This window comes from Hoplias malabaricus, chromosome 11 (assembly GCF_029633855.1).
Source record: "Hoplias malabaricus isolate fHopMal1 chromosome 11, fHopMal1.hap1, whole genome shotgun sequence".
Taxonomy (NCBI): domain Eukaryota; kingdom Metazoa; phylum Chordata; class Actinopteri; order Characiformes; family Erythrinidae; genus Hoplias; species Hoplias malabaricus.
In genome coordinates, this window is record NC_089810.1 from 25,635,613 (window position 1) to 25,656,933 (window position 21,321).

General features: G+C 38.2%; 1 protein-coding gene across 1 annotated transcript in view; it reads right to left on the reverse strand.

Annotated features, from left to right (window-relative positions):
* The window catches only part of LOC136709612 (carbohydrate sulfotransferase 8-like), a 330,333-nt gene that overhangs the window by 257,398 nt on the left and 51,614 nt on the right, over nt 1-21,321 (reverse strand). The window contains exon 2 of the mRNA XM_066684986.1: nt 8,306-8,491. Within this exon, the coding sequence (XP_066541083.1) occupies nt 8,306-8,480 (175 nt within the window). The 5' untranslated portion in view covers nt 8,481-8,491. The remainder of the gene's footprint in view (nt 1-8,305; nt 8,492-21,321) is intronic.

A 21,321-nucleotide genomic window follows, 5' to 3' on the forward strand; every position in this document is an offset into this window, starting at 1 on the left:
ATTTGGCGCAGCAGAGACCACCAGGTAGAGAATGATAGTTTAACTGTACAATCATTGGTAATTTAAAGTCCAGTTTTGGGCTTCTGTAAGTAATATTCGTGTAGTTAGCTAGCACGAATCTTTTAAAGAAGAAAACGGAGGGAAATATAAACATAGAAATGGAAAGGGATTCTGGTCATTGACATTGTAAAATTAGATATGTTCATTATAATAGGGAATTGTAAATGTAGAACATGAAATGTTAGCTACAGAATTACAAACTCCATTCCAGTTTATCAATACATGTTTGGAGTGTCAAGTGTGAGTGAGGGGGAAGAAGGAGGAAAAATATGGGGAGAGGTTTTGCCCTGAAATAAGGGTTCGTTTCTTATTTTACTTTGTGCAGTATTGAGGATTATAGGCTTATGTATTTTGCTGCAGAATTATGAGCTCCATTACAATTCTGATTTGAAACTGCCATATATGTTATTTACTTTATAGTCAGATTTGGAAGGGAAGAACCTATTTGCTAGCCAGGTATGCAAAACTAGTAAATTAATTAGCTTGGTTAAGTGTTTGTGTGTGTATATTTTAATTATTTTTCTGTGTTTAGTTAGAGTATTGCTTTCAAAGTGTCTAAATGCAAAATGTTGAGCTACCAGTTCTGTGATTAAAAAAAAAAAAAAAAAAAAAAAAACACACTACATTTGTTATGTAAATCAAATGAAATTACAGCTTATTTCTCTATACTATATGTTTTAAATGTGGAGAGGCTCGTCACACCATGACTTTCAGGACGTTTAGTGCATTTAAGGCTCACATTTACAGGTATCATTAAAAACAACAAAACTGAAACTAGACCTAGGCTATATCATGCAGATTTTAATTTGACATGAAAACTGCAATGGTAAATCTGAAGACTTAAAAGAATTTATATTCTCATCATTTAGGTAAGTGCCACAGCTGCTGATTTTGAAACCCTTAACCTGCCTGTGAGTCTCGGATGATTATTCTGGATATGAATATATAATGGCAAGATTTGGCAAAATACTCCAGAATGGCAAACGTTTAAGACACATTTGAATTATAATTACAGTGGAATTTTTGACCAATGCAGGATGGTTGCTGACAGTGGACGGACAAGTGGTTTGTGTTTGATCAAGCCTCCATTAATCTCTGGAAAGGCAGCCCTATTATCCTTCTACTACAATATCAATCTCCAATATCGATGGGCAACTTCATGTATAATTGAGTTAATCCAGAGGTAAAAACTTTCATTCTTTGTGTTTTTTTTCTTTCTTTTTCTCTCTACTTGTGTTTATTTCTTTCTCTGCATTAAGCTAGTCTCCACTTCATGTTATTTTACCTGTAGTTAAAAGTATTAATAAATATAAAGACTTTGAATTATAATAACTTTACTGATGCAGAAACCCCATGTATGAAAAGGGATAAAAAAATCTAAAATTAACTGAATGTAACTTGTCTTTGGCCCTGTTTCCGGATAATTCTTTATGAGATTTTTATGAAGAGCAGTTAGTGTTCATTCATTCATTCTTTCATATGCTGCAACCATTTAATTGGAATCAAGGTAATTGTGGGAATCATTTGATGCAGTTGAAAATTGTGATTTTGATATGTGAAACCTAAAGGTAAAATACAGGATTTTCTGATTACTATAATATATTGACATATGTGCATAGCATATCAATCTACATGTCTTTTAGATCAGGTATCAAATTGAAACCATAGTACTTTTGGGAAAAAAAATTTGTTGAGTTCATATATATATATCTTTTTTCAGACTAAGTCTTCGCTGCAAAAAGTGTGAGCAAGTGACAACTAGGGCTGGGCGATATGACCAAAAACTCAACTCAAATCTCAATATGCCTAAAATAAATGGTGATACGACATGATATTATGAAAGCCATAACAAAGTACAGTGTCAAAGTATTAGAGTTTATTTTTAACACCAAATAGGATATGCTGCATTACCTAACTGTAATTATCAATATAATTCAACCTGTATCTCACTAATTTCTTCTAATTACTTGCAGACAAATGAACATAGCACAAAAAGTAAGGAGTTTTGTGTTTGATAGATTATTTATTTGTTGTAACAGTGCTTCTTGCCAATAAATCTTATACAGTTACTGTTATTTTTACATGGTGCCATGTTGTAAGGAGCATGCATTTGTGGGATGAGCAGCAGAGCTGAGTATATGGGTTGCACCCATGAAAATTTTTTCAAATACTCACTGCCAGTGCCAAACATCTTATTTTGTGTAATGGTGTAAGGCGGCATCTCCCTCACTAGAAAAACGAGGCTTGTCATCATTGGAGGCAATCTCAATGCAGAAAGATATTGAGATGAAATTCTGCAATCAGTGGCAATCTCATATCTCCACAGTCTGGGACTGAACTCTATCCTCAAATGACAACGCTTGCCCCGAAACAGCGGTGCTTATCAGAGACTACCTCCAGAATTTGGGAGTGGAGAGGATGGAACTATGTGTATCCTAACTTTTAAAGAAACCGATGGACTTTGAATATAATTGTATTTAAAGGGACATGTCAATGCAAAACTGACTCTAAGTTTTGGCTGATGTTGCGTTCAATGATGATATTTTAAATACAAAGATTTAGGACTCCAGATTACATATTTTCACTTTGTGTGTGATCTGGTATGATCAAAAGTCATGTAATATAACGTAATGTTTAACTATAAAGATTTGGGCACCTTTCTTGTAATCCATCAAGTGCAATAATGTATTTTGATATTGTGAAGTATTCTTGGTAAAAAAAAAAAAAAAAACTATTCAAATATCATAAGGGGCAAAAATATAAAATAAAGTAAAAATATAAATGATATGAACATGTTATGTAGTACCTGAAATTTGTCCACATTTTGTATCGCATTACTGATTTTAATTCTAAATTTTCTGTATGGAATGGTTATAGTATTTTTACAGTATTCATGCTTGGCAGTTTTTGGATTGTTTTTCTTATTTAATAGTAACACTATATAGACTTGAATGTAATTTAGATACTGTTTTTAATTACGGTGTTCATCTGTAAAAAGGTACTGTTGCTGAAAAATGCAGTAACAGGCTGTCAAATCTGCTGAAAGGATTTACTGTACATTTAAATATTTACAATAAAATATTGTATTATGCAATTACAGTAGTCTCCTGTAAAGCTGAAATACAATAGTGTTTTTGTAAAAATGCAGTAAATGGCTGGGAACTCTGCTGCCAGTTATTTACTGTAAATCACAATTTTGAAATACAGTCGTGTTCCTGTAAAAAGACGGTAAATGGCTGGCATCTCTGCTGCCAGTATTTTACTGTAAAATTAACAAGATTTTTTTTTTACAGTGATAGTTAGTGAATACAGAGAAAGTTTTGTTTGAATACTGAAACAAAGACTTGGTATTTAATGAACAAAATGTGGTTTTGAGCAGAACATTTGGCTACTTGTGTGATGGTGGTGTTGCTGTGTTAAGAGTTTAGAAAAAAAAGTATAGGTGTTAATAAACGCTAGTTAGCGAAAACAAACAAAAAAAACAAAACTGTAACAGATGTAGAGAGGCTGAATGTTTTTTTATTATTATTTTTTTATTAAAAGTAGGGACATAGCAATGGGCTTGGGGGACCTGACCTGGCTTAGTGTTGCACCATTGCAGCTTCCCCTGCATTGCTGCCATGCAATTAGCTACTTCTCTTTATCTTTGGGATTTAAGCCCAATTGGGGCCACTTCTACACAGAGATCAGGAACAAACAGAGCGCTGTGGTGGATTACAAGCTTGTAAAAAAAAAGAGGGAGAGCCAATAGCAAAGAGAGAGGGAGAGAGAGAGTCAGAGCATAAAAGAAAATGAAGAGGGAAAAAGTGAGACAGGAAGAGAGAGTCACACACAGAATATCACACTTACTGGAATAATGTTATTTGGTTTTAATCTGATTTTGGGCATTACTTGTTGTTTCGTTGTTTGTATATTAGCAAATAAACACTTACTGCTCAGATAGCTTTTTAAATCTCAATCTCTGGTGCCTAAAACGTTTGCACTGTATATGTACATATTTGACTCAGTTCAAATTTTCAAATCACTGGTAGCATTCTGTACAGTTATATGTGTAAATATATTATATATTTCATTTATTTTACTTTAATATGCATTTTTTTAAATATTGCATGGATATTTTTATTTTAATTGTTCATTGTTAACAACGATATCATTACCAAAAGTGATTTTGTAAGTGAAAGAGGAAAGAGAGAGAGAGGAAACATGATAAATAGAGGGATTAGCCTTTCTCAATAATGAAGAGTAAAAGGAGAGCTGTGTGACCGGGTCAGGACTGGGTCAGGTGTAACTGAGTGTAAAGCACCTTCCAAATGTACTCTGGGATTTAATTTAAATAAAGCAGCCACTTCTGAACCTGTCCTTCACAGAGGGGAGGAGTGTCCACCCTCTGTTTTCTGTAGCAGCCTCTAGTATTCCAGGATGGCTTTCAGAGATTTTCTTTTCTTTTTTTTTTTTAATGAACTCATCCACATCTATTACAGGGTCTCTAGATTTCTGAAAAGTAGAGATCCTGAAGAAAATTGAAGTTGTAGACATCCTTATTTTAAAAGGGACACGGTGCTGTAATGACCCACCCACTGTCCCTCAGGATACTGTGTGATTATTATATCCTTAACCAAACTAAGCACAGTCCAACATGGACTGGCCAACCATTGCAGTGGTAAAATTAGAAAAATTCAATGCTGGCTAAAACTTCCCCAAAATATTGACCTATCAGATAGACACTTTCCTCTGTGCTGTCTAACCTCCTCCAATAGAATCCCCCTACAATGACAAGAAGACCCTAAACAACACAGAGATCATCATTGGACATTGATTCTTGTAATAAGAAATTTCCTGTTGGTTGCGTACCATCAAAGTTACACTTTATGTTTGTAATAACACGGTCCAGTGTATTTTATGAGTGATATATGTGTTTTATCATTTTGTCAACCTCATTTTATTTGATTGCATAGAGCCTCTGTCATTGCTTTTGGAGGAGGATAGGAAACCACCCCTTCCCTCCACCTCCCTATCAATTTTTGTACAGTGCTGTAAAAGTTATTTGTACTAGAGGGAACCTATTGTTCTTAAATGAACGTATGCTTAAATCAATTTATGGTTTTGTGTTGCAGAGCCTATGCCATATACAATGTCCTATGCTTCAGTGAAAGTTTATTACACAGTGTATTGGTGTCATGGTATTAGTTTTATGAATCTTTAAAGTGCACTATTTAGGGAGTGTAGAAGTTAATATTTCTGTACTTCCTGACTTGAGCAACTTGAACCATGTTCGTCTGACTGCAGACCAATCATATTCATTGTGGTCTGCGTAGATGCAACGAATTACATTTCTGGAGAGGTGTGCATCAGGCTGTGCTGCCTATGGCATAGATTCAACACAGAGGCATGAATTGGCTTACAGTTTTTTACAACTGCTAATAAGCATTTAAAAATACTTAAGATATTTTTTTCAAAACTCTAAACACAGCAACACATCTATGTCAAACAAATAGCCAAATAGATAATTTTCTGCTCAAAACCATATTTTATTTTTAATTAAATATTAATTCTTCATTTCAATATTCAAACAAAACTTTCTCTACATACACTAACCCTTTTTAAAACATGGCAAACCTACCTAAATATGGAGTCATTCTTTCAAAACACTGGCAAGAGGAATCCAAGAGGAATATATAGTCCATCACAGCAAAACAACTCTTAAAATTCTAACAGTTGATGGTGTTACAGAAACAGTATTACTTTCCATGTTTCAATTCTACCAGCAACAACAGATGTTATGATATCCACTGTCTTTTTACTGGAAACCAATTTTTTGCTCAAGTGTCAAATGTGGGCATTTGATGAATGATTGATATTTACTGTATGACAGACTTGGTGCAGTGTTTTATATCTGTACACTCTCAGAAAAAAAGTTGCTGTACAGGTACATCATTGTCACTAAATGTACAAACAGTGTAAATGTACCTTTAAAGGTACATCAGTGGTTTTAGTGTACAGTTCTGTTCCCTAAAGGTACATTACATTCTCCAGAAGGACAGGTGGGTATTTGTAAAATTTCATTATAGAAGTGTGTAAATCCAGAAAGCCCTTTTGGATGAGTCCATGTCATTGCCAGCACTTCAACACCACTGTATGTCTCAGAGTGAGTTTAGAATCAGGTGTGATTCATCTACATCAGATATTTCTCAATGTGTCATTGATCTGTTTATTCAGATTAATACTTATCAGTTGTTTTAATATAGCTTTTCACCTGCTGATGTTTTATACTGTATTTAAGGTTTTGAAAGGTTATCTTTTCTGGTGCAAAGCATTTGTAAATGAGTTAAGAAAGATCCCAATTTTGGTTTTGGGAAAGCTTGTATGTGCAGGCAATTTAAGCATTTTAGAAACATGTTAATTTACTGCATATTTTGTGAAAATATGAATTGTGTTAATGGTATAGTCCACAACTGATGGATGTTGTGCTAATTGTGTTTAAAGTTTTGAAAATGTAACTACAGATTGGACAAAGTGCCTCTGACATATTTTAATGTTCTGTTTCTTCATCCGGAGTTTCACAACAGCTAAAAAGGGCTGGTAATGATAATGGTGAAGTGAGAGGACTCCCTGCTCTGCCCTAATTCTCTACTTCATGGCAAAACTACTCTTTAGTGAAGTGTAAAGAATAGGTCTGCTGTTTACTGCTTTCCACTTGTTTGCAGACGCAGGTGCACTCAGATTCTCTTTAGCCATATTGGAAATAAAACCAGGCCACTGCTTACAAACAACCATGAGCGACCTTGGGTATTAGAAAGGCACTATATAAATCTAATTTATTATTATTGTTATTATGAGTTCCACTTGTCTGAGAAACGGACTCTGAACCAGAAATTGGTGAAACATTCGCCACCATCCACAATTTAGCTCGACTGAGACAAGTGACCGATAACACAAATAATGTAAGGGTTCATTCTCCCTGTGAAAAGACCAATTTGAACACTGTCCAAGAGCTAATAAAGCACAGCACAGCCATGAATGCGGCTCATATGTGTTTGCCAGGGTATAAAGAGGAGTGATAACCACTGACATTAATTCAGAGATGAAAATAGCAAAAGTCCGGTTTCACTTAACGTTTTGCTCTAGCTAAATGTGCGTGATGTGCTTAATGAGGCTGAAAGGTAAGGTTTAAACATCCAGTATTAATGTGAATGTGTGAGAGAATCAAAAACCTGAGATATTCTCTATGCCACTTAAAAGATAAATATATACAAACACCTATTTCTGCTTCAGAACATGAAATGAAACCTGACAAACATCTGCAGCATATTTCTGGTCAGACAAAAAAAGGTGAACTTATTTGTGTCACAGGGATAACTGGTCTGCTTGTGCTAATCTCAAGACCATATGGAAGTCAAATGAGCAAATTTTGGCAGATGGCCAGGCACTTGCCAGGTTTGAGATGTAAACTGGGTAGAGCATCAGTTTGTGATGCTGGACAGACTTGGGATTTATATACAAATTCTATTTATAAAGTTATCCCTCGAGAGTTATTGTTTGGGTTCCACAGGGTGTCAGGCATTCCCTCACTTAAGGACAAGCCCACCCTGTTCTCCTAGGTGGAAATTTCTCTAGCTTGTCTTGCCTTTTCTGAATTTCAGAGCTCCCCAGGGCCTTGGGGGCTTTATCTATGGTAGTGTATGCGCATCAGTGGTCTCCTGTGACAGTTTGGTTTAGATAATCAACAGGTTTGGCACGGAACATTTCAAGAATTCTATTGTGATTCCATAAAGCCAACTCTGAAACATGGGGGAGGTAGTGTCTTAATGTCAGGTCACAAGACCCATAGACCAAATGTGGGCCAGTCATGTTTTAAAAGAAAAGAGGAACCTTTCAGCTTCATTGTCTTCAGCGTAGAGTGGGAGGTAGTGGAAGAAGAGGTGCAGAAAAAGAGTTCTATGCAAAAATTCTCCTCATCTGAGAAATTTTATCTCATTCTCCAGATGGAAGAAATCATGCCTAAAAGGCACTGTGTATATGGTATAGATAAATGCCCCATCCACACGGATTTGTTTATTTTGGAAAATGGAGATTTTCCTCTTTTTGTTTTTTTGAAAATATCCCTGTCCAAATAAATGTAAAATGGCTGAATTATAATGCCAGTCAGGTTGGTGGGCATAGTACCTCTAAGACACCATGAAACATGACATAAACACAATGGTTAAATTGTAAGTCACTCCATCTAGGAAATAACTAAATGACTCACCTGGCCCCTGTTGCTGCACCATATCAGAGAGGTCCTGCAGGTGGATGAAGAGCACCAGCCCACCAGCCCCGAACAGCAGCAGAAACCAAAAGGAGCAGGACAACTTCCTGGCAGCCCCCCGGGGCCTCCGCCTGCCCCTCACAGTGTCCAGCACTTTACACTCCGCCCACAGCATCTCTACACACACTGGGAGAGAGAGAGAGAAAGAAAGAAAGAAATCCATATATTAATATATTCTGCTTGGAACAATCTAAGTAATTCATAATTAATTCATTAATTATAAAAATGGGTCAGTATTTTGTGCACATTATTATATTATATTTCATTTGTATTACATAACATTTTGTATTAGATTACATAATAGTCAAACACTGATCTTCATGCACTACTACCAATCTAGCCCCCCAAATTTTGAAACTTGAGACATTCCTAGTGAGAAAAACTCACACAGTGTAGAACAAAAATGGAGGTGTATGAAGGTTTTGCACTTAAATGAGAGACCACCATCAACTCACCAGAGTTGGGATTTGAGGCACTCCTTTGCTTCAAACCTTCGGGGTTGCTGATCATGTTGCCATGATCAAACCTTGAGACTGGTTCAAGATTAGACGTGTCAAAACAAATACACACTGAGCACTGCTGCCAACTTTAGTAGACGGTACAGATTTTGTGCTCTATGTACATTTCCTCTTGACAGAGGATTCCTTTCTGAGGTGTAGCACACAAGATGAGAACTCAAACTGCTGTGTAGTCCGTGAATAAAATGAAAATTCGGTTTCTGCTCCACAGGGTGGGTCCCTAACATGTAAGTGGCCATGTATAAAATACGTTATATGTATGATGATAAAATGAGTGCTCGTTTTACATATGGATAAAAAGTCAATTCAGAAAAAAAAAAAGTTAAGCCATTTCTACTTCCTGCAACTTCCCATTTAGAGTAAAATTCCCTTCAGAAAGAGAAAAAAATCACCCTCAGTATTTCTACTCAGCAGACCTGAGAAAGGCAGCTGCAGCCAGGCCCACAACCTCCTGACCTCTGATAATTATGTTGACTAGCAGTCTTCTGCGGAGCAAAAGGGGTTTGGATAACACTGATGGCAGAGTTATTTGAGGTTGTTGTGGAAAGATTACAGAACAAGCTATACAGAAAAAGAGCTGGAGCTGGGTTTGCATGGATGAGTGTAGTTTTACTGCAGTGGTCAGTAAGAGCCCAGCAGTTCTGTTGTTCAGTCTCTCAGAGACTACAGAGTGTATTGGTGAAGGGAATTTTCACAATGACGGAAAAGAGGATCAGCTGATTATGATACAGATTCTGAGCTGTGAAGTGGATCTAATACACTGAAAGCATTTTGCTGTGTGTAAATATACACAAGGCTGTGTTTTTTCTCTGAGCATATTCCATGGCAATGGTGCTGACTGATGTTTCCTGAATGCTTTTATGGTAAAGATAGCAAGTGATAGCATTGATTCGACTGTGACAAAGAGCTGAGGGAATCATGACTTTTCAGATCCAAACTGAGGACACTTTGAACACAGTAGGAATTCACACACATCAAATTTTCAACATTTTTGGAATTCCCCTCTTTCCAGTCCAATTGTGACTTAATGACAAATTTGTGGATCACACCATGGACAGCAATGACAGTGGTCAAAGAAAAATCTCCACAAACTAGTACATAGTTTGTACTAGTGCAGCAGGTAGTGTCGCAGTCACACAGCTCCAGGGGCCTGGAGGTTGTGGGTTCGATTCCAGCTCCGGGTGACTGTCTGTGAGGAGTTGGTGTGTTTTCCCCGTGTCCGCGTGGGTTTCCTTCGGGTGCTCCGGTTTCCTCCCACAGTCCAAAAACACACGTTGCAGGTGGATTGGCGACTCGAAAGTGTTCGTGTGTGTGAGTGAATGTGTGTGTGTCTGTGTTGCCCTGTGAAGGACTGGCGTCCCCTCCAGGGTGTATTCCCGCCTTGCGCCCGATGATTCCAGGTAGGCTCTGGACCCCCCGCGACCCTAAATTGGATAAGCGGTTACAGATGGATGGATGGATATATATATATATATATATATATATATATATATATATATATATCTATATATACAGTTACTGTTAGGTTACTGTTAGCATTAAACAAAACAATGTTTTACAATTCTTAGCATTTTAGCTTAGATTTTAGTCGACTAGTAGCTGCTCTGATGTGTTGCTGTGGTGCTGAGGTAATGCTTGAGATGCCATTTGCCCAACGTTTGTGTTAAAGGCATGTACTTGATCAGCCAGTGTTGGCTGGATGCATTTTTAGGTCTCAAAAGGTGGACATGTCTGGGAAAAATAGGTAGTCAGCCTAGGTTAGAGGAGGTTTTGAGGCTGATGATTTACACAGGGTTGCCAGATATTCACTTGAACGTCCATAAGGTCACATTTTAACATTATTACAAATTTATTTGAAACCCATTGCATGAATTCTTTGAATGTTAGTATAATAAAACATGTATGAAATAAACTCATGACCAGTCTTGACCACGGGAATGGGATTACTTGGATCCACCAAAAGCAAAATGTACTACCTACTTCTGAAAACTGAAAGCAAGTTGACATGTTTTAATCCTTCCCAGTCCAAACATCAGGGGAATTTGAGCTAAAGAATAAAAATGAGGCAATCAACTTAGGCCATTACGTTCAACAGTGAAGTGAGTTAGTAAAATCTGCAATCCTCTCAAGGTGAATGATTATTGACAAAGAGACATGGATGCAAATGGAGTGGCCAGTCAATCAGCTAATGGCCAGCAGGAAGTCTGACAGACAGTTGCAGTGTATGGTCAGAGGCTAATTGTCCTTATTTGCATTGGATGCTGACCTTAGATCAGACGAACACAGAGTGAGTGATCAAGAATAATAATCAGACTGAGCACTCCTGAATGATGAGTGGACTCGATGTGGACATCACCATTGTCTGAAAGTCAAAACAGACATAAGGCATAAATTCTAAAAGGTATTTCTGAAGAGATATTTTAATATATGCCCACAAGCTAGCTTTATTCATCCATCCATTCTTTCATTTATCAGTTCATTGGTGGGTTCATTCATTAATTTCATATCTTCTATAACTGTTTCTTCCTGATGAAACCTTCAAACTCCACCCACCCTGATGAATGACTAGATGATGACCAATATAAATTGTGCAGCAACAGGTGAGCTACTTTGAATTTACATTTACAAGGTAAAGTGTGTCAGTGGACAGGACAGATGTGGACAGATTGGACACCGTATTTAAAAACAGCTGGGTCTGATCCACTGGAAGCAGTGCAAAACACATTAAAACAACACAAACACATCAGTGAGATGAGTATTATCCACTACTTAAATCATACCCATTCCTTTGTGTTCCTGTGGCAGGAAAGGGACTAACAAAGTATGTGTAGCATTGGATGGAATACAGTCTGTAAGCAAATAAATCTATAAATATACTGTACAAATACACCTTTATGGTCAGTGGAGCTGATGAAATGGTGTGAAATGGACAATGATTATAAAAACAATGTGGAGGCTTTAACTGCTGATCTGTGTATATTAACAGATTGCATGTCATTGCCCATGTTTCTGTTAATCAGCAAAAAATCTCTCTCTCTGTCTGTCTCTCTCTCTCTCTCTCTCTCTCTCTCTCTCACACACACACACACAGGTGTCATGCTAATACATTCAGTATTAATACCAGTCTGTTGCTCTCATTATGGGTCCAGACATGCAATTGTACACTGAAATCATATAATGCTATCTGCAAATACTGACTGCTTTCATACCATTTCAGCATTCAGCCGGTATCATCAGCAACTTTTAGCCACTGTGACAAGTGAGTGGTTCGAAGCAGACATGTTCAGAGTGGATGCTGAGTGATAGAACAATGTGGGTGTGTACAGAAGATTAAAAGGTGAATGGTAGTGCAGGGTTGGTGTGTACCGTAGAGTGGGTGGGGAGTGGTAGTGCAGGGTGGGAATTTAGTGTGTTTGATGGGTGGAAATGTAGGGTGGGTGTGTACAGTAGTGTGTAGTGCAGGGTGGGTGTGTACAGTAGAGTGTCCGGTTGGGGGAAGTGCAAGGTGGGTGTAGAGTAGAGTGTCTGGTGGTACAGGGTGTGTGTGTGTGTGTGTGTGTGTGTGTATGTGCAGTATAGTGGCCAGTGAGTGGGCATGCAACGTTGGTGTGATGAATAGAGTAAACAGTGCATGGTAGTACAGGGTGCACATTACAGTGTGGTATGAGATATTATGCAATATGAATACAGGGTTCAGGGTCTGTGTGCATTCAATGCTGCGCTGTTACATGTGTCAATGCTTTATTAGTAATATTAATATTATTATTAGTAATGCTTGTCTTTTTGTGGGGAGTACCTTTAAGGGCTGATTTTATAATAAAGTGCTGTGTTGTGCAGAGGGGCAACAGAGCATAATTGTGTTTGATTATATGGGAATATTAATATTCAAGAGCTGGTGGGGCTCGTTACGGGGGCTGTCACAGCATGAGGCAGCAGTCACTCTGGAGAAAGCCTTGAACACAGAGAAAACAGGTTATAAGCACATCCCACTTCTGAGCTGGGATCAGTTATAATCACATGGACCTAATCCTGATGAGATCCTGATCCAATTAATTCCTCATGAAAGAACCTTTGAGCTGGACTTGATTATTTTACTTTTGCTTTGTGACTGGGATCAGAGTAATCTAGCAAACACACAATGAAAATTGGACCATGTTCCTACAAATCAGTAGCTCACAAATGTATGTAAATGAGCTCAGTTCTGATTGGCTGTGTCCTCATTCATAAAACAGTCAACGCTTAAATACTCTTCATAACTTCAGCATGACTGGGTGAGACTAAATTAGGTTTTCTATATATTTCTATGCTCTAAATGTATGAGCATTTTGTAGCTTTAAGATACAGAATAGTCCATGCATAGTGTTATGCATACTTTCTTAGTCACTTGTTCTTCAATGGTCAAAGTTTGGTGGATCATTCTCAGTGCTGCAGTGGCACTGATATGGTACTGTTGTGTTAGTGCATGTTGTGCTGGTACAGGTTGATCAATGCTACTGGAGTTCACTGTCACCTCTGTACTGTGAATAGTACAAACCGGATTCCAAAAAAGTTGGGACACTAAAGAAATTGTGAATAAAAACTGAATGCAATGATGTGGCGGTGCCAACATCTAATATTTTATTCAGAATAGAACACAAATCACAGATCAAAAGTTTAAACTGAGAGAATGTATCATTTTAAGGGAAAAATATGTTGTTTCAGAATTTCATGGCATCAACAAATCCCAAAAAAGTTGGGACAAGTCCATTTTTTACCACTCTGTGGCATCCCCCCTTCTTCTTACAACACTCAACAGATGTCTGGGGAAAGAGGAGACCAGTTTCTCAAGTTTAGAAATAGGAATGCTCTCCCATTCATGTCTCTAACTGTTCAGTCGTCTTCTTTGTCGCACTTTCTTTATGATGCGCCAAATGTTCTCTATAGGTGAAAGATCTGGACTGCAGGCTGGCCATTTCAGTACCCGGATCCTTCTCCTACGTAGCCATGATGTGATTGCAGCAGAATGTGGTCTGGCATTAGTTGAAAAATGCAGGGTCTTCCCTGAAAAGATGATGTCTAGATGGGAGCATATGTTGTTCTAGAACCTGAACATAGTTCTCTGCATTAATGGTGCCTTTCCAGACATGAAAGCTGTCCATGCCACAAGCACTCATGCAACCCCATACCATCAGTGATGCAGGCTTGGGTTAACTTGGGTTATCCTTGTCCTCTCTGGTCCGGATGACATGGCATCCCAGTGTTCCATAAAGAACTTCAAATCATGACTGATCTGACCACAGAACAGTCTTCCATTTTGCCACACTCCATTTTAAAAGACCCCTGTCCCAGTGCAAACGTTTGAACGCTTGTGGAGCTTGCTTAGAAATGGCTTCCTCTTTGCAATGTAGAGTTTCAGCTGGCAACGGCGGATGGCATGGTGGATTGTGTTCACTGACAGTGCTTTCTGGAAGTATTCCTGAGCCCATTCTGTTATTTCCTTGACAGTGGCATTCCTGTTTGAGGTGCAGTGACGTTTAAGGGCCCGGAGATCACGAGCATCCAGTAGAGTTTTATGGCCTTGACCCTTACGCACAGCAATTGTTCCAGATTCTCTGAATCTTTTGATGATGTTATGCAGGGTTGATGATGATAACTTAAAAGTCTTTGCTATTTTACACTGGGTAACACCCTTCTGGTATTGCTGCACTATCTTTCTGCGCAACAATGGTAGAATTGGTGATCCTCTTACCATCTTGGCTTCAGAGAGACACTGACACTCTGAGTAGCTCTTTTTATACCAAATCATGTTGTCAATTGACCTAATTAGTGTTAATTGGTCTTCCAGCTGCATTCCAGCGAATATGCTCAATTTCCTTTTTCCAGCCACTTATTGCTACTTGCCACTTCCCAACTTTTTTGGGATTTGTTGACACTGTGAAATTTTGAATCAACATATTTTTCCTTTAAAATGTTACATTTACTCAGATTAAACTTTTGATCTGTCATCTATGTTCTCTTACAAATAAAATATTGACATTTGCCATCTCCACATCATTGCATTCAGTTTTTATTCACAATTTGTTTAGTGTCCCAACTTTTTTAGAATGCGGTTTGTACATCAAGCAAAAATATCCAGCCAATAGCATCCTGTGACCACTGGTGAAGGATTAAAAGTCAACCAACACAAACTATCCACCAACAGATGAGCTACTGCAGCACAGAGAATGATCCACCATCCAAATCACCAGGGTGTAATTTGGTGAAAAGGGGGCAACCAAATAAGCAGAGCAACAGATGGACTATAATATTAGAACTAATAGTTGCTTCTGTATGGTCAGTGGAGCTGATAGAATATTAAGTGGGTGTAGAAAAAGGTCAATTTAATATTTTGGTTGATTGGTGTATATCCATTCAATTTTGTGACGTCACAAAAATACTGACTTCAAAATGAGCCTTTATTTTCACAGATACTCATCCAGTGGACAATTTCACACAGCCAGTCCACCTACGAACATAGGTGTTTGGACTCTCAGAGGAAACCGTAGTACCCAGAGAACACACCACACTCCTCACAGGCAGTGCCTCTAGGCAGGGATCTCTCTAAATCATCCTGGGGTCCTGGGTATTCTCCTATGCACTCTCCTCTTCAGCTCACAGGTTTTCAATTGGGTTGAGGTCTGGGCCATGGGAGGAGCTTGATTTTGTGTCTGGTGAGCCATTATGTAGATTTGGCCACATGTTTAGGGTAATTATCTTGTTGAAAAACCCAGTGATGACCCATCTTCAGCTTTTGGACAGAGGCCACCAGATTTTATTTTAAAACGTCCTGGTATTTCAAAGAGTTCATGATGCCATGCACCCTAATAAAGTACCCAGGGCCTTTGGATGAGAAACAGCATCAACGATCCTCCCCCATATTTCACATACCTCCCCATACTTTGGGCATGAGGTGCTTTTGCACATACTCATCTTTTTGTATTACGACAGACCCACAGAGTGTTTGTTGCCAAAAACAGCTTGTTGACATGTAGATAGTGCCTGATGGTTGTTATGGAGACTTTGTGATCCCAAGGATCTGCAATTCTCTAACAGTGTGCTTTGGAAAACTTTTCACTTCTCTTACTATCCTCCTCACTGTGCATGGTGGCAAAATAAGCTTGTGTCCTCGTCCAGGTTTGTTTACCATTGTTCCAGTTGTTTTAAACTTCCTGATACTTCATCTGACTGTACATATGGGCAGGTGAATGCGAGTGGCTGTTTTCTTGTAGCCATTGCCTGACTTATGAAGGTCGATACACATCTGCCTTACTTGAATGGTGTATTTTCTTGTCTTTCCCATGTTGAAGAGTGGATAAGAGAAATAGGCCTCTGTGTCACATCATATTTATACCCCAGTGAAACAGGAAGTGATGAATTACTAATTAAAGGTTCGTAGATACTCTAATCAACTATAGAATCTACAGTAGAAATGACGGAAATGCTTCAATTCTATTTATTTTCTTGGAATTTTTAGGAGTGCCAATAATTGTGGAACAAGTGATTTTTATGAAAAATAATAATTTCTTAGTCAAGGTTTTTATTTTTAATTTATTTATTCACTTAAATTAAAGGTTATATTTTACTGCAATTTACAGTGTGAGATTATTGCTTCTGCAATGAAAATGTTATTTATTTTAATGCTCTTAATAAATCTTTAATAGGGGTGCCAATGGTTATGGAGGGTGCCGTATATCCTGCTGTCAAGCTTAATGAGACCATGTTCATGAGTTGTTGTTGTTTTTTTTTATCCCGTAGATTTCAACACAGACTAAGAGATTATGCCCCACCAACACATGTCCTTTCACTAGTGTGTTCACAGCAAAACTGAACACAGAATGCATTTATCAGACCTCTAACTTATTTAATGTCTGGAATATGCACCTTTTACACATAAACACACAATTCATATATAGTACCATAATGGTAAAATTAGGCTTGCTGAGTCTTATGTTAATTACCTAGTAGCTCATTACAATTGCATATTAATAAATGAAAAGCTTGGCATTAAAGGTATTATAGCTGTTCATTTTCGTGTTTAGGGTGTTGTTGTACACCAGTATGAAAGCTGTGCTAAGTACACACACACACACACAGAGCTTCCACTCTTTTATTCCAGCCACTAACAAATTACGTTATTCAAATTCAAAGGGAGTAATTGCAGCGGTGAACATAATAACCTTAATTAGAATTTAATTAAATTGAAAGCAGGTTTTCCTCCACTGCTGTATTCAATCAGACTGCCTATTAATGTGAATACATTATGTTGTAATGTGAGGCTGCATCAACGACTACAAACTCTCTCTCTCTCTCTCTCTCTCTCTCTCTCTCTCTCTCTCTCTGTCTGTCTCTCTCACACGTGTGCAAGTACTCAACCCTCCAATTGATTTCCTATACCTCCTTTGCTTTAAGAAGGGGTCTCTAATGTGAGCTGATAAAAAGGCTTGTAAGTGAAGCATCTGTGCTTTATTTGGAAACACCGGCACTGAAGCCAAACTTTCATTAACAAACAAAACCCTGGTCCTGGGAGATCTCACCATACTTGATGTTTCTGCACAGAGCATTGGCTTGTTTGCTTGTATTTCTATCAGACAAATCACAGGGGAAAAATGAATGCATCTCCGCTGACAACAGACAACCTTGGAGAAACTTTACTTAATGTAAAACACAATGTGATGAGACTGACAATTTATTGATCTAAAAATATGAACTGAGAAACTGAAACAACTAATAACAAGGACATAGCGTAGTGTACTTTTTAATAAAGCTTCTTACAAGGTTATTATTAAGCTGTTTGAGTTTCAATGGTGTTCCCTTATGGAGAATGCTCCACCCACTAAATATAAATGAGTGAGATCCATTATCTACAGCATGGAAAATTATGGAGCACAAAATTTTTATTTTTATATGGAAATTACTGCCCTGTCAAAAATATGGACTTTCTGGTCCTCTCTGTCCAGATTTTTCCCCCTCCTTTTCTCTGTTTTCCACTTTCAGAGAAACACACAACCTGCCACAGAACAAATCAATACTGTTCGCTGAACACAGCTAACCGGTCACGCAAAGGTTTTTATCCAGCGCGACCAAGCCCTGCTTCCATATGAATGAAGTGCTTTACGGAAACAATCAGGTTTGTGTTCAGCCATGTAAAAGTGAACAGTTTACTACTGGCCACTGGGTTTCAGTGCACCAACATGTGTCCAGTCATTGTTGGTTTAGTTACCATGACACTGGAGGGGGGAAAGAAACGTGTTGATAACTGGCCTGTGATGGACAGAGTATAGGTCATTTCAAACAGAAATATGTGAATAGGGTACTAAGGAATGTGATGGTTTATAGGGCATTAAGGGTATAGTTTTAGGATGCAGTGCTTCATTGGTGACTAGGATACTTGAATTGGGGTCTATGGTGTAGGTGCCTAGGTCAGAAGAACACAAGGCAATTTTTAAAGTTTAGATTTAGGCTTTTACACCTCTTGCCCTCTCTCAGAGCACATCCATGTGTCCGGGTAACAGCAGCAGAGGCCTTTGATTGTGACACCTCACGACAGATGTCCAGCACTGATACAGAATAACATGATATATGGCAGACACTCTGGAATTTATTCCTCCAGCAACCTTGCCAATTCTCCCTCAAAATAAACAATCAATGGCTTATTTGCCCAAAGATGTACAGGTGGGTGTCTTTGCACACATTCCCAGCCAGCATAATGTGAAGGTCTTCAACGTTCATTGGCCCTGTTTTCTGGCACGTTTTTCTAGGATTGCCCTAGATCTTAAATAAGGTTCAGGTGGGACCTCAGTGTCCTCTTCTGAGCCAAAGCCACCCTTCACTGGTTTTTGTCACTGTCTGAAAATGCTGTTCATCGCTGTGAGTATCCGGTTTAATTTCATTCAGAGTCTAAAGCGGCGGATGGTCCAAATTGCCTCTGCATTATTTAGTGTTTACTTGCCGGCTGCTCAGATTGGCTTGGCGAACAAATGGAAGAGAAGTAGGGCGTAATTGGCCGTCTCCTGGCAAGCAGAGGGCTAATGCTGGAGCTAAACGGCTGAGGAGACACGGACAAGACAGAATGTCAAACACGGCTCATCAATAACTTTCGCGTCCGGCTGCTTCCCAAGCCCCATGCAACGTGACACGACTTTTATTCTGGGGTTTTATGGGACAATCTCCGGTCACCTGCACATTTTCGGTCACATTTTATTACCATGGGCTGCCATTGGGATTGTACAGTGCCAGGATTAGTGCCCTGGATGGGGAGAATACTTGACCTGTGGCAAAGAGGCTCTTTGGCACTGAGTTGTGATTTATGTGCTTCTGAATCCAAGATCCCAGTGGGTTTCAACTTTGACATGACCAACAGGTCTTTAGTAGCAATAACATTTCACAGTAACAATTGCATTTAGCGCTTACTCATTTTGATATTGCTTCAGATAGGTACTTCAATTAGTTTCAGATCATTAGCTAACTCATCAGTTAATAAAAGGTATATTATCACATAATTTCCACTTATGCTTGACACACATATGTCACTTGTTTTACTAAAGGTGACAAATTATGAAAAAGAAAAAACCCTCAGTTTTCAGTACATTCATTTGGGGATCTTGAGCTCTTACAAACACACACATGAGTTGAGACAGTTGTACTAAATAAGTAATGCAAATTTGAAAACAGAAAAAGGCAACAAAGCAAAAATGGCTAATATCCACAGTTCCTGCTCCTTTCTACTGGGCTCTTGAGCTGTGGTGTTTACTCATTTCAGGCGCTGAAAGTCATTCTTAACAAAGGGAGAACAGTGGTGTATTGTAGATCCCTGTGCTAACATGTCAATGACATGTCATTATATTCAGCTGTGGTCACTTGAGGAAAATGGGTAAATAATTTCCCCATTATATACTGGACACAGAGACTAGATTTCATTCTGCTCATGGAATTCAACAATGTATATACTGTACCATAACATGTCTTACATTCTATTCTGTCCCAAATTATTGTAGTCTATTCTTTTGTTGTGTTTTGTATTTGTTGAACTGTACTGATATTATAGTACTGCTTTGTATGTATTGGCCATCCAGTACTCCTGGCCTGGTCATTTATCCTTGTCCTGCTTTTCTACACACTGTTTCTGCAAGCTAAAAAAGAATCAGCTAATACATGCTAACACAGAAAAGCTAAGGCAATCGCTTTCAATAATGAGTTGGAAGAAATCAGCAAATCTGGTTTACAGCGCACTCTTAAGTATCTGGATACTGAGTTGGAAATATTGCTTTTCTGGATTTGTCTAGTCCAGGGGTGGATGCAGTTAATGAGTGGCTTTGACATGACAAAAAGTGGCAGTTAATCTTGGAAGCTTTTTTTGGAACATGTTTATTGTTTCCTTTGTAACTGAATCACAGAGAATTATACATTCTAGGAGCTTTTGAAACTAACATAAAAAAAGTGGAATTCAACAACCCACAAAAAGCTTCAAATCAATGATGCTTGAAATCAAATCAAAGCTTAAAATCAAAGGGTTCCATTCCGCATCTGATTATTTTCCATTATGCAGGACTTCGGGGACACTTCTTACAAGGGAACTTTCTATGAGAGTTATTATTTTTTTATTTTATTTATTATTATTATTACTTTATTGTATGTATGGATCTTGCTTCTTCTTGACCTGTTTGTCAGACAAACATAGCTTATGCAGTCTGAAGCCAACATACTTCCAATCAAACATTTCAGCCCAGGCAGTAAGTGAAGAGAGAGAGCCAACACAGAGAGAAAAAGAGCGAGAGCAAGAGAGGAAAGGACAGAGAGAGAAAGAAAGAGATAGGAGCCCTTGTATTGGACTTCAGGAGAGAGGTGGACTTTTATTTTCATGGAGGTGAACTGCCCCACATATAAACAATCTAAGGCATATTTCCTCTGGGATTACAGACTCAACAACATCAACTTCCTCCAGATGAAGGGCGGAGAAGTCCAGCAGAGATCAGCCGAGCTATTCTTGCTCTGCTTATTCAAAGAACAATATGTGCTTTTGCTTCACTTTTGTTATTGGTGCTTTCCCCCACTGCTGTTTTCCAATGAAGTTGCAGTGTATAGACTTGTGATTTCTGTATTCTTTGCTCAATAAAGATTCAAATACCATTGAAGTAGAGGATATTTTATCCAATATATTTCAACCTCATACCTTGCACTTGACTCCAGACAGACTCAGAACAGAAATGACTAGAACACCAACTTTAGTGATGTAAATGTATAGGGTTTAGATTAAGACACATGAGAGAAGGTCTGATTAAAGCTGTTCTTAGAAAACTGTCATAATCATTTTTTTTCTTATTTCCAGAGAAGAACCCCTTGGGAACCTTTAAAGGGGGGATTTTATGAAAGAATTACTTAACAGAGAATATGAATATTGATTTGGGGATCTGGAGCTACCAT